General features: G+C 45.9%; 1 protein-coding gene across 2 annotated transcripts in view; it reads left to right on the top strand.

Annotated features, from left to right (window-relative positions):
* The window catches only part of LOC108157730 (alpha-2Db adrenergic receptor), a 44,468-nt gene extending 35,006 nt beyond the window's left edge, over positions 1 to 9,462 (top strand). The window contains exons 2-4 of one of the 2 annotated variants that reach the window (XM_017289904.2): positions 2,851 to 3,009; positions 4,702 to 5,277; positions 5,365 to 5,817. In XM_017289904.2, the coding sequence (XP_017145393.1) occupies positions 2,851 to 3,009; positions 4,702 to 5,277; positions 5,365 to 5,817 (1,188 nt within the window). Of the gene's footprint in view, positions 1 to 2,850; positions 3,010 to 4,701 lie in introns of both variants that reach the window. The other variant, XM_017289901.2, reaches the window with a different exon arrangement.
* The last annotated feature ends 4,213 nt before the right edge of the window (positions 9,463 to 13,675 follow it).

Raw genomic sequence — 13,675 nt, 5'->3', positions numbered from 1 at the left:
AAACAGTTTTGGGACATTTTTAAGATCTTGCTGAATGCTGGTGAAATAAAAAACGAAAAATGCTTGGTATTTTTTGCAGGAATTTTGGTGTAACTGCAAAACTGAATTAATTCGATGAAACCAGTGCGAAAAGAGCGTCGGTAGAAAACGTATCGTATGCAAGCAGCATCAGAGATGCCTAGAGAGGATTGGCAGTAGGTAAATGAGTTAGCCAGGAAAACGGCAAACGGAAAACAGGCTACAGGCACCGGTAGGACAGGCCAAATGCAGCAGCAAAATGTAGCTTTCAATTACATTAAATCCGTTGAGAAAAAGTTAACGTCACGCACACAGTTGACAATTTATTTGTTCGTCCAGTAGTTTCCGGCCCCAATAGCACGCTCCTGGCCCCAAAGCAGGTGTGTAGCCCCAGGCCAGTGACAGCCAGCTTAGTTTTTTCTCTGGTACAAATGTCAGTTTAAGAGCTTTGTTCAAATACGTTAATAAAATATACGAGTTTGTCCTCCGCCCCCTGGCCCGACATCATTATCAGTGTGGAAAAGTTGGCACGTTGTTGCTACAGGTGTTTCCCGGGCCGAGTTACGTGTGTGCGTAACTTTTGGGCCTACACAGAAAGTTTTTGGCCAACTTCTGCCCCCAGCTTCAGCTTCAGTTTTGGCTTTAATGCAACCGGCTCTCACTTCTGGTTGGGAAGCGATTTCAGTTCGTTTTGCTGACAAATGCTGTCAATATATCAACAGTAAACCGTAAATGATGAGACGATTTGTTACGCTGCTGCTCCTGCAAAAGCAACAGCACCCGTAACCATAACCGAAGCAGCAACAAAAACAAAAACACTAACCGAGTTGGTGCAACTGCAGCTTCTCGTTTGCCTGTGTGGCAGGCAGACCATAAGTTGAAAACCGAGACAGCCAGGCAGAGGCAGAGGCAGACAGCGACGTCAGCATTCAAGAATCCTGCTTAAGTAGCTGTTGGTGGCTTCTCCAAGCTCGTCTCAACCTGCCACTTGATGTATATTTCGGCAACATTATACTCAACGCTTAATACTTTATGCTTATTTTGTTGCCGCAACTGAGTCCTGAGTCCGTCCCGGAGGAGCTGCAGCAGCAACAGCAGCAGCATCGGAGGGAAATTTATTTTCTGCTTTGGCAGCAGGATAAAGTTGTCTAGCTCAGCCTGTCCTGTACCCCTGCCCCTGCCCCTGCCCCTGCTGCAACTTCGCCTGCGGCTTATGATAAACTGGGCTGCACTTAAGCTGGCTCTGCCCCTGCCACATGCGAGTGCAACTATGTGCTCTTATTTACTGTTAGCTCTGCTGAAATTCAATTTTTGTGTGTTTAAGAATGTGTGGGAGAAGCATCAGTACCAGTACTCGTACGAGTATGAGGGTTGTAAGCAGCTTAAAACTTAAATAAATTTCGTTTGTGACCAGACTCCTTTTTTCACAATTTTTATAAATCGCCTGTCGATTTCTTTGCTCTGTTGCCTGCAACCAAGGGGCAAGCAGGAGCTCAAGTTGTGGCCAGCTGATGCCCGGCAAAGGCACAGGCACAGGGCACTCCATAACCCCGTACCCTCCATACTACTCTACTCCACTCCACTTCCAAGCCCATCTACTGAGGTGGCTTAAACAAAGGAGGGCCCTTCGCCGAGAGTTATGCGTGGCTTGGGGAAGGACTGAGGGGTCGTCTGAGCTATGTATAGCTGCAGCAGCAGCAGCATCAGCTAGCAGCCAGAACACCAGCAACAAGAGCGGGACAAAGGCTTTTCATTATGCACGCCACTCGCCGGCGAACAACACGAACAACAACTGCAACAAAGCCATGCCCTGCTCTTGCTCCTGCTCCTGCTGCTGCTCCTTCTACCGATCCGCCTCTTGGCTGCCATTCACTTCAAGTGCACTTTCTGTACCCTTGCCGAGGGTGCTATGATTCCGAGCAGATTTTTGTAGGAAAATGAAAGACTTCCGACCATCGAAGATATGTTTTTTTGATAGTCATCCAATAGCTACGAGCAACGAGCCAGTTTCTAACATATCTTACTGAAAGTTTGCATAGACTTGCCACAGATAGGATTAGAGTCGAATCATTTAATCAAAATGGGATCATTATATCACTCTACATACTACGAGGGTATTTGAATCTTCGGCACACCCGAATTTAGCTTTTCTTTCTTTTTATTCTATGCCTTTCATCCAAAACACTTAATTTGCATAATTTTTGTAAAGTGAGAGCAACAGCCAGCAGCAACAGCGGCCACTATAAGCGTTTTAATTCCGCCAGCTTTAAATAAACGAAATGAAAGTGCCACAGAATGTGGTACATAATTCTCCCTTAATATTTCCCAGCAAAAATTTTGGGCGTTGGCAGGTGAAGGCTCTTTTGTGGCTGGAAATCTAATACTCTCACTTCATTTAGTCTTATAAAATTTCATGCTCTTTTGCATTTTTTCACGTAAATGCTCAGTGATGGAGAAGACAGCAGCAGACAAAAGCATTTTTCTCCAGTGAAAATGTATTTTCCAGTAAATCAGCCTAATGCACTCAACGGCCCCCCACTATCAGCCCGAAAAAATGGCCCAAAGCATATTCAGCTTCTGAATAGGTAAGAGGATAAAAAGTCAAGCAGAGATAGAGAGAAAGAGGATGGCGGCGGTTGTGCATCAAATTTAATCTAGCCACCGATAGTTGAGTTAACTTTGTAAAGAGCACGAAAACGAGCACGAGTAATGTGTGCCATAAGCTGGAGCAAAGGGAATAAGCCAAGGCAGAGAAAATTACACTTGAATTAAATCATTCTGCTCAATTCCCCAACTAATAATCTGCTTAAACATTATCCATATCTATTCCAGTTGAGCGAGGACATCGGCTATGTGCTGTACTCGGCCCTGGGCTCCTTCTATATCCCCAGCTGCATCATGGTCTTTGTGTACATACGAATTTACTTTGCCGCCAAGGCGCGGGCGCGGCGAGGCATCAAAAAGCATCCGCGCAAAACTAACAACGAACAGGTGAGTGTGTACCCCGCTATTGTGTTTCCACTCCATGTTCATGGAATTCGGTGCAGACTGACCCTCAGTCCTTGGGTGTGGGTTCCTAATGAACTTTGATGCAAGCCCATTTGAGGGAATGCCATATCTGAGGTACTAATGCGTTTGCCCACAAAATGTCCTTCATGCGAAATGTAGGGGATGGAAAATTTTTACATTTCACTGAGCAAATGTAATTTCCATTGCTCTCCCTTCAGTCGGGCGATTCGCTGTGGCATATGCGGCGTATGCTCAATATTTGCCCACCTTTCACCTGCTTAAAGTAATTGTGCATTACCAGGAAACTCCAAATTGAGAGCACACACACATATGCTTTGCCTCAATTTTCCATCAACAACTTGGAGGATACGTGGGGGATTTCGGTTGGGTTGGTTTGGGTTGCGGATTGTGTGCCAACGTTGCAATTTTGGCCGCTGCAGCTGTTGGCCACGTCTGCAGCAAACAGGGCCATTCTATTGAATGGCTTCTGCTGACTCTCTCTCTCTCTCTCTTTTCCTTGATCTAGGTACCTGGGTGTGTGCCTCTTCTTTGTCGTGTTTTAGCGCAGCTTTTGTTGAAAATTATCGGAACGCCACCTAATCCACTGATGGAGTGAAAAGTCTCTAATGATCGACGTGGACTGCGTCAATTACCTGCAATGGCAGCGATGGTGCGAGTCCATTGCCAGTCCACCATCCAATTCATACACAATTTGCATTTTCAATTAACTGAACGGACGGAACACACACAGATACACACACAGACAGAACACATGGAAAGAAAAGTGCGGAAAACAGGAACTGGCCAGGACTGGCTATATGAACGACACTTGCCGGCCATTTCATGCAAACAAATGCAGGAGCAGCGGCCCAAACGAGCGATTAACGGAAAATGGACAGACACACAGAGAGAGAGAGAGACAGAGAGAGCGACGGTGTAAACAGGGAGGCACAAAGTGGTGCAGTTGCACAGTCACTCACATATGTATGCTGACATTACGCTTTATTCTGTGCACTGTAATGCGCTGTACTTATATAGTGTGAGGGTATATTGCACAAGGTCTTCCCGACAGTTCTTTGACCTTGAATACAGATCCTCAATGCGTTTTTTATACAGAAGATGGGGGACAATAAAGCCCAATAGACTCCGATTGTGGGGTATCGCTTAGTCGCTAACAGTCGACTCTAGCATTCTTACCAGTTTTATTCTCGTGTTCAGTTTGGACGCTGTCTGTGTCTCTGTTAATTGCCCTTGGTAATTGTTGCTGCTTTTCGCGCATTGAATATGCACAGCCAGCCCCCTCCATTGCAGCAGACACTCACAGCCCCGACAGGCCCCCAGCAACAGATCCCACCCGTGTTTTTGTAAACCGCGCGCACTGAACCGTCTCTCCCGCCAGTCCCGCCAGTTGCCTTAAACGGGATTTTCGAAATGGAAAACTGTTGTTGCAAGTGTTTGGCCATCTGTATCTGCATCTGTCCCCGTCTCAGTCGCATGCAGATGCGAGTGCGAACGTGAATCTGAAACCTAATTTGCAATGCCTTAACGGGGGCAAATGGGGGGTCCAGAAGGTAGAAGCCAAGCTTGGGATTGAACTACCTTGAGATATGATATGTGCTTGTGTGAGATAGCCTAATTATTGTTTTCCTCTATTCGTTCCGAAACTACCCTCAGGTAACGAGCTTCACCACCGCCAACAAGAAAGGAACAATACCGATGCCATCCTCCAGCGCCGCCTCCGCGCTGCAGCTGCACCAGCAGCGACAGATTGCCACCATCGAGACACCACCGAACAGTGCCACGCTGCCGATGCAAATACCAACGGTAACCATGGACCTGGCCTCGGACATATCCACCTCCGAGGCGGGGGAGCTGGAGGCTGTTGCAGCACAGACAGTGCTCGCCTACTCGGCCAATCCCAATTGTAGCGCGAATGCGAATGCGGTCACCGTGTCAGGTGGCCAGCTATGCTCCCCCAGCTCGCCGAAGGAGACGCTTCAGGTCAGCACCATAGCCACGGGCCGCGTTGGCCTCAATGTGCCCGTGCCCCCGTCCATGGGCAGCAACAACTCCATCAACGCCCTCAACAACAACAATGGAAGTGTGGAGGCTGCCAACAACGCGGGCGGCGGCGTGGGCGGGGCCAGTGGAGCCGCACTGGGGACCACAGTGACGTCCAGCAACGAGCTGAGAGTGTCGCCGATCGGCGGACGCTGTCGGGCGCTATCCGTGGGCGTTGACACGGACATGGTGAGTGAATTCGATCCTTCCAGCTCGGACTCGGGCGTGGTCAGTCGCTGTGCCGTGGTCAAGCCGCTCAAGTTTCGCCTTTGCCAGCCGATCTTTGGACGCAAATCGAACCAGCACCGGCGCAACGAATCCAAGGCAGCTGCCGCCACGGCGTCATCCAAAAGTCCCACCCCTTCTGCCGCGGCGGTAGCCAAAAACCAGCACCAGCAGCAGGTGGTCAAGGCCGAGCTTGAGCCAGCCATTCCCAAGACGCCGAAGCCGCGGGATCCGGAAAAGGAGAAGCGACGGATCGCCCGCAAGAAGGAGAAGCGGGCCACACTTATCCTGGGCCTGATCATGGGCAGCTTCATTGCCTGCTGGCTGCCCTTCTTCTTCTTGTACATCCTGGTGCCGGCCTGTAGTAGCCACTGCAACATCCCCGAGTCAGCGTTCGCCATCGCTTTCTGGCTGGGCTACATGAACTCGGCCCTCAATCCGGCCATTTACACCATCTTCAACAAGGACTTCCGGCGCGCCTTCAGGCGCATCCTGTTCAAGTGATGTTTGGCCTACGTGTGCTGTTACAGGTGCGTTTATGCGAGCATCGAGAAGGCTACCGAACGTGCCATGGGCAGCACACCCATGGGCTATGGACATGGCTCGTATCAGCATTACAGGCGTTAGATTTGCTTCGGTTTGGAAACATCTCAGTCCCGATCCATTAACCCCAATTTCCCGATGCGTGGGTATATTTTTCTTTAAAAAGTAACGAACATTGTAGCTCATTTCAAAAGCAATGAACGGCTGTGAATTTGATGGAATCTCTCAATTTCAATTTACGCATTTTTGGTTTCGTTTCGTTTCTCGAGTACCCTTGAACCCAGCTCCCAGTCCTTCCCCACAAGAGAAGCAGCCCGCAGCCCGCAATCCGAACACCGAACTCGAACCCAAACACTTTTCACACTCGAAGAGCTCATAGAAATGCATGAGCAGGGCAAACAAGAATTTCAGCTAAGCAAACATCTATTATGCGGCCTCAATGGATGTCGACTGCGGCGTCTATGGCCATTCAACATGAAATAATTTCGCAAATTTCCATTTGTGGCTGCATTGGGAATGGCACAAGTCGCAGCCAGGGCGGTTTGCAGGCTTCAAGTCCGTGATGGACAGCGGCGCAATCTGCGAACGTGCTAACAGGCAGGTAACCCAAATCCAATGGCCTGCAGACCACCATTGTGTTGGGTGCCAATCCTAGCTGAGGTCAACAAGTTAGGTCAAAGGGATTGCTATGATGATGATGATAATGATGATGGTGGCAACAAATTAATTTGATTTCTATTTAATATTTTGGCAAAGGCCTCACGCTGGCTCTCTCTCTCTCTCTGTGATTCATGTCGAAATGCAATTCTAATGCCGCAGTTTGGCTGGCGGCCAGATCAATAATTCCATGTGCACATAAATGTAAAGTACTCGTGCGAGTACGAGTACGAGTATAGTCCTGCGCAGCCGGCACATAATTTGTTGTAACAAAGTGAGCGCACACACCGATACTGGAACACACACGAGTTCAGAGACACCGACATCGACATCGGTGCGGAGATAGATTCCACAAGGCAGCTGCAGTTTTATTCATGCACTCAAAGATATATCACTTGGAGAAAAATAAACGAAATATATGGAACCACCCCCAATGCCTAATGGGCACACACAGATGCAAATGTAGCAATCCCACTACTCACCATTTTCCCATCCATTTCCTACTTTAGCTCTTGGCCAAGGCATCAGAAAATGCATGTGACCGTCCGAGTGGAATAGACAGCCCGTCATCCAGTCGGATGGGCGGACGGACAGACGGAGAGGGAGACCCATCGTCAAACGAAACACTACAATGACACGGAGACAGAACCAGGGAAAGAGGCAGCCAGTCAGTCAGTCCGACAGACAGACACCGTTTTTGGCATATGGCCCAAAACGGCTCTCCATTTCGTTTGGCTTGTTTTCCCTGCCAAAGCCAAAGCCAAAAACTGGAATGGAATATCTACAAAACGGGCCCGAAATCCTCCACAGATATTCCATGTATAAATTTTATGTACAATTTATTTTACTTTCTCTGTGATGTCTTTATCGCTCATATTTCTTGGACACTTTGTGACAAGGATCAACTAAATCTTTGTGGCACTTGTAAACTGAATCTCGCCCAGGCAATCGTCAATCCCCGCTACAAGTCTGTAATCACCGTGTTCTGTGACCATCAAATTTATGGCCGCTTTTAGCATCTCTTCTCACTTCACAGCTTATTGGCCCTTTCAACACATGCCGGCATGCCTGATAGATCAAATTTATAGCCTCGGCCTCGGCCATAGGCTAAGTGCTGGCGGTTTCCTTAGACCTTTTAAAATTGTTTAAGAGGGCATAAATAATAGCTACGACCGAAATCTGTCAGCCAGCTGGAGAATGTGCATGTGTTTCATTTGAATAAATGGAAATCGAAGCAAGAACTTTGATGGTGTTGAAAGACAAACACATTGAAAGCTCTTGGTCTGGGGCCGAGTGCATGCTTTTTTATGGATCACGTTCTTCCTGCCGCCCTCTCTGTCTGTACTTTTTGGCATTGTCAGCAATGTGTGTACAACAACTGCACTCAAATGACAATTTGAACAACGACAGCCAGTCCAACAATGCGAGTAACAGCTACAACAACCAACTAAATGGTAGAACAAAAACAAAAACGAAAAAAAGGGAGCGTCGGGCACAAGGCGAAATCGAAAACAATTGAAATCGACGGCAAGGCAAACCAGGCAGGACCTGCCACTGGGGGAGGCACATTAAAATGCGCGACACACACATGCTCAACACACTCTTACAGAGCAACACACTCTTACACTCCCACACACCTATACACACACAGCACTTAACTGCACTTAGGTGCGACAGCCAGATGAGTGTCGAGCAGCATTGCACGGACGGCATTGTTTTGCTCGTCGCACGGAAAGTCATTTTCACTTAGAGTGTAAAAATGAACGATAGCTCTCTGTGACTTGGCCGAAGTCTAGATACCCTTGCAATGAAATTTTGACTAAAATACTTGGCGATTGCATTTCATTCAAATTCATGGATTTTTTGTACAAACATTTGTTTTTTTCACCAAACATAATACTTTTCTGATATAGAAGTCGAATTTGGTATTGTTTTCTAAAGTTGTATAAATTTATATTAAAGTATTGCCAATTATATTTCCCTACTTCGCCTCTGGTATGTCCAGATTAGTAGGTCAGACATTTATGCGCTACAAGCATCTTACCTAAATTATAATAGCCTCTGCAAGGGTGAATGTAACATCGTGCCGAGCATTTTCTGTTTTAGGCCACATGGCGAATACGCAACGTTGTCAATGTCCTTTGTCTTTGCCTCTACTTTTCGGTTGGTTTTTGCGGCCAGAGTTGAATGGACATTCATAAAATTGCAATTAATGTCACAATTAGCAATCACCATAAATTAAATGCTCCACAACCGTTTACAATTTATTATTTCAAGGAATGACAAAAAACAAAGGCACACAAAAAATGTGAAAAACGGTTTGAATAATGCATAATCATTTGCATTAATGCCCATAATTGAATTATACGATTTGGAATGCAAATTATTCCTCTTCATAATTTTGTTTGTTGCTTTAATTGAAACTCGGCGATTGTTTTTTTTTTTTTTTTTTGTATAGAAAGATCTTCCCAAATACGTGTAAATAATTAAATGAAGTGTAAAATATTTACAATAATTATATAAAAATATTTTCACTTTATTTTCTGACTTTTTTTGGTGAAAATCGAAATTCCTAAACGCCAGAAGCCACAAATCCGACTACAAAATGAAATTTATTTTGGCATCAAATGCGTAAATTAGAATTTGCATTTTCATTTATGTCAACATATATTTGAACACCAGTCCGGGCACCATCCATATGCAATAAGCCAATTTAATGCCTGATTAACTTGGTATATTGCAGCACCAACTGGGGAGCGTAGTTGCCCAGGGATTTTGAGAAGTTTAGAGAGAGAATGGCGTGGGGTTTTGGTTTTTAATTGAAATTTGGTTGCGGTGTTGGTGGCGGTGGTGGTGGTGGCGTTGGTTTTGGCTGGATCGGCTAGTTCAAAGTATTGAAACAGTTGATAAATATTTGATTGTGTAGTTGTCGGAATTTACTTGCGCGAATGCAAACAAATGTTAAATTATGCGTAACTTTTCGCCAATGCCCGCCAGTCATAATTAGTGATTTATACGCTTAAATAGCAATTGGATTGCACTTCAAGTCAAGTGAATTTTCAATCAGAGCAATCGCATTACGACCCACCTACACATGATAAACACGTGGAAACTGTAAACAGAGAGCCGCATTTTCCATTTTCCCTCAATCGAAGAATCGCATTTAGTGGGGGATTTCCAATTGAGCGCGATGCTTCGTCTTTTTGGAGGGTCTCTAAGTATTTGTGGAATGCTCTCTCGAAGCAATTAACGTGGCCATTAGTCTGCAGGCGAATGAATCATAAGAATGCCTCTCGTCGTCGGTCCGCCTATTAATTAATAAAGTAAAAAGGCCATAAATGTAAAACTCATAACAACAAATGCTGGCCCATAAATATGCACTTAGGTATTTATGCGCATTGACAGCATGAATATTTATGAGGATGGTGGCTTGGCTGTTAAAATGCGTCGTCCCCCACTTCCCTCACCGTGTTGATTAATTGGAAAAGTTGTGTTGCCGGTTCGGTTCAACGGATCAACGGTTCAACGGGTCCTCTGCTTGATGATGGTGATGTTTACCCATTCCTGTTCCCCTTCCTGTTACTCGTCCTGTTCCGCTCCCTGTTTTGCATGCCAGATTCTGTGGTTAGCAATACCGCCCAAAACTAAGCAAATCCAATGCCTGTGCAAAGTGAAATTCAAAGAAATAATTAAGGAATTTACTTACTACGAGTATTTGCCATTAGATAGACCCAGCGACCATCTATTCAAGTTCAAGAAGTTCTTAGGGCTTGTCTCTCAGAACAGAACCCAAAAGGATAACAATGACTGAAATGCTTAAATGAAATTATTTCATTATAAAATAAAAGGAAAACCAAAAGAAATTGCAAGTAACTTAACGTATTTCAATATTTAAACTTAAACTTAAACTTTTTTGCTAACCTAGAGACAAATATTTATAACTGATAAAATAATACATATGTAAGTTTTTTTTTTTTTTTTTTTTTTTTTTTTTTTTTTTTTTTATTAAGCGTTGAATCCGTACATTGCATATAACGTATCTTAACATCACTGGTAAATAATATTGGGGTAGCCAAACCTAATGCTAAATGCGAGAGGACTTACAAAAAATATAATATTATAATATTGGGAGGGAAACTTAGAGTTGGCCAATAGTTTTGGCAAAACCCAATCTCTTCAACCGCCTCAAAGGCCTGGCAGGTAGTAATCGTCTGGCGAGCATACTATGGTGTCTAATTAGCCTGTCACTGTATCTGCTGGTGTGCCTTCCAATCTGCTCCTCTACTGTATGCAGATTCAAATCCCGATGTAGGGTGGAGCCGCGCACGTACCAAGGGCAGTTCGTTATTTGCCTCATGGCGCGATTCTGCAAGACCTGTATCCGTTTATAGTTCGATTTGGCAGCTATACCCCAAATCTGCACACCGTAGAGCCAGATCGGGGCTACACAGTGTACATAAACTGCTCTTTTGGCTCTCAGTGACATGGTGCTTCTTCTGTTAATCAGCCACCGCAATTGCTGCATTCTTTGCCCACATTTACGAGCCGTAGCTTTCAAGTGTGGACCAAAAGTAAGACGCTTATCAAGGGTGATACCGAGATACTTTGCTTGCTCTGGTTGGTCCAAAGTTACGCCTTCAAACTTTATGGGTGGGGTGTGGTCTATGAGCGCTTTCAGGGTGAAGCATGGATTGGTGGTCTTCAGTGGGTTGACTTTTAAATTCCATCTTTTGCACCAAGCTGCCAAAGAGTAGAGGTACTCTTGGAGACCATCTGCTGCCTCAAGGCGGCACTTGGAGCTGTAGAGCAGTGCTATATCGTCCGCGTAGGTAGCAAGCAGAGCCTTACGGGGGCCTCCATATGTTGCTCGCTTGGGGAGGGTAGATCTGCAGTATAGATAGAGTAAAGCAGCGGGCCAAGGACGCTGCCCTGTGGAACTCCAGCTCTCATTTGGCAAGGTGTTGAATGTGTGTTCCTGAACCTGACCATAAACTGACGTCCTTCCAAGTATGATCGTAGGACACCGTAGTATGGTGCTGGGAACAGTTTTTTAATTTTGCTCAATAGGCCGATATGCCAAACTCTATCGAAGGCTTGCTGCATATCAATGAAGACTGCATTGCAGTATTCTAGATCATCATAGGCCTGTAGGATGTGTCCTGCCAATCTGTGGACTTGCTCCACTGTGCCGTGTCCCTCCCGAAAGCCAAACTGATGATCCGGCAAGATACGGCATTCCTTGATGATGCCACCAAGACGATTGGCAAGAAGCCTTTCCCAGACCTTAGATAAGGAAGACAAGAGACTTATTGGCCGATACGACTCAGGGTCATCCTCCGGTTTTCCAGGCTTATGGATCATCAGGATTGTTGCTATCTTCCACTGCTTAGGGAAAAACTGCATCCTTAACATGGCGTTAAAAATGAGCACTATGTAGAGTATCGCCCGATTAGGCAATGCTTTCAGTGTGGAATTGCACACTCTGTCAATGCCAGGAGCCTTCTTCCTCGGTAGGGACTTGATGACTTCAACAATCTCGTCAGCCCTGGCTGGTTTAATGGGTAAGGCCATTTGTAGAGGTGTTTGCAGACTATCTTTTGTCTCTTTGTACTGCGCCTCCGTGGCGAATTGGTAATGGGTGAACCTGTCCCCTAAATGATGTGCAAACGAATTGGCCTGCTCTTCTTCGTTTCTAGCAAGTTCACCGTTGGGACACCGGATGGGAATCTGTCTGAACGGTTGTCTCTTAAGAGACTTAGTGGTCTTCCAAAGCGAATATCCAGCATCCACGGTGTAATCCATGGAAGCAAGCTTTTGTTCAAAGAAGTTGCTTCGAAGTTCTCTCAGGGTGTTTCGAAGTTGCTTGGCAGCCCGGTTCCATAGAATTCGGTCCCATGGGTCTTGAGATCGGATTGCGCGTCTGCGAAGTCTCCTTTTTTGTGACAAAAGCTCTCTGGCCTCTCTTGTAAGAACTATTCCATAGGCGGCGCTTGTCGGAGGATGCGAGGGCGTTGAGGCAGCAGCAGCCATGTGTATACTCTCTGTGATATTATCTACAGCCATCTCGATATCTTCCTCAGAGTTTAGCGTGACGTTCAGTTGAATCGACCTCTCCAAATGTTGCCTAAATGCGAGCAGATCAGTGTGCTTGGTGACTAGATGAGGGCTTGGATTTTCTATAATGCCATCTGTTTTAATGCTGATGACTAAGGCCAGATGGTCGGAGTCCAGATCCCAGCTCTGACTTATTGTTGCTCGAGAATCCGGAATACCATGATGTACTGCGAAGTCTATGCAGGACGGCGTGTGATTGAGTACATATGGGTACCTGGTTGGTGATCCAGTTGCAAGGATCTTAGCGCCAGTAGCAGAGATGGCTTCCGCTAGCTCTCGCCCCCTAGGGGAATTGTAAGTGTCTCCCCACAGCCAGTGTCGGGCATTCCAGTCACCACCAACCAAATACCTTTGCCCGCAAGCACGGAGTGCATCGATGTAATGTCTTTCCTCAATCCTGACTCTGGGAGGGCAGTAAATGGCGCTGAACTCCACATCGCCCAGTCCTGTGGCTACTTTTACTGCTGACATTTGCATGCTGCGTGTCTCAATGACCCTTTGTGGAAAATGACGAAGCGAAGTCTTAACTAAAACCGCAACTCCACCAACGCTATTATTATTCCGCGATGGCTTGAAGGCTGGATAGAAGGCATATCCATGTATTTTTACAGCTGCCCCTCTTTTAATTCTGATCTCCGTCAAAAGAAGAATGTCAACGCTATTCTTGTGCGCGAAGAGCTCAACTTCTTTTGCTTTCCCTGAAATGCCGTTAGCATTCCAGATGAGAACCTTTAGTGGGTTCATTGAGATGCTGAAACGTTGTTCTGGAGCTGAAGATTAGATCCAGCCCATTGCTTAATCGTGTTGGCCAATTCAAAAACCATTTTTTCAAGTTTTTCAAGGCGTTGATTGGCTTGACTATTATGCTGCTGCTGTTCTTGCTGCTGTTGCTGTAGCCACATAAGAAACTGCTGCTGCTGCTGCTGTTGGAGCTGTTGTTGCCATTGTTGAAATTTTGTCTGCTGTTGTTGTAGCAGTGCATGAACTTCATATGAATTCTGTTGCTGGTTATTCAATCCTTGTGGCTGATGCGCTTGTAGACTATGAA

Source organism: Drosophila miranda, chromosome 2, assembly GCF_003369915.1.
Source record: "Drosophila miranda strain MSH22 chromosome 2, D.miranda_PacBio2.1, whole genome shotgun sequence".
In the NCBI taxonomy this organism is placed as follows: Eukaryota; Metazoa; Arthropoda; class Insecta; order Diptera; family Drosophilidae; genus Drosophila; species Drosophila miranda.
This window is presented reverse-complemented; position numbering and strand designations above follow the sequence as displayed.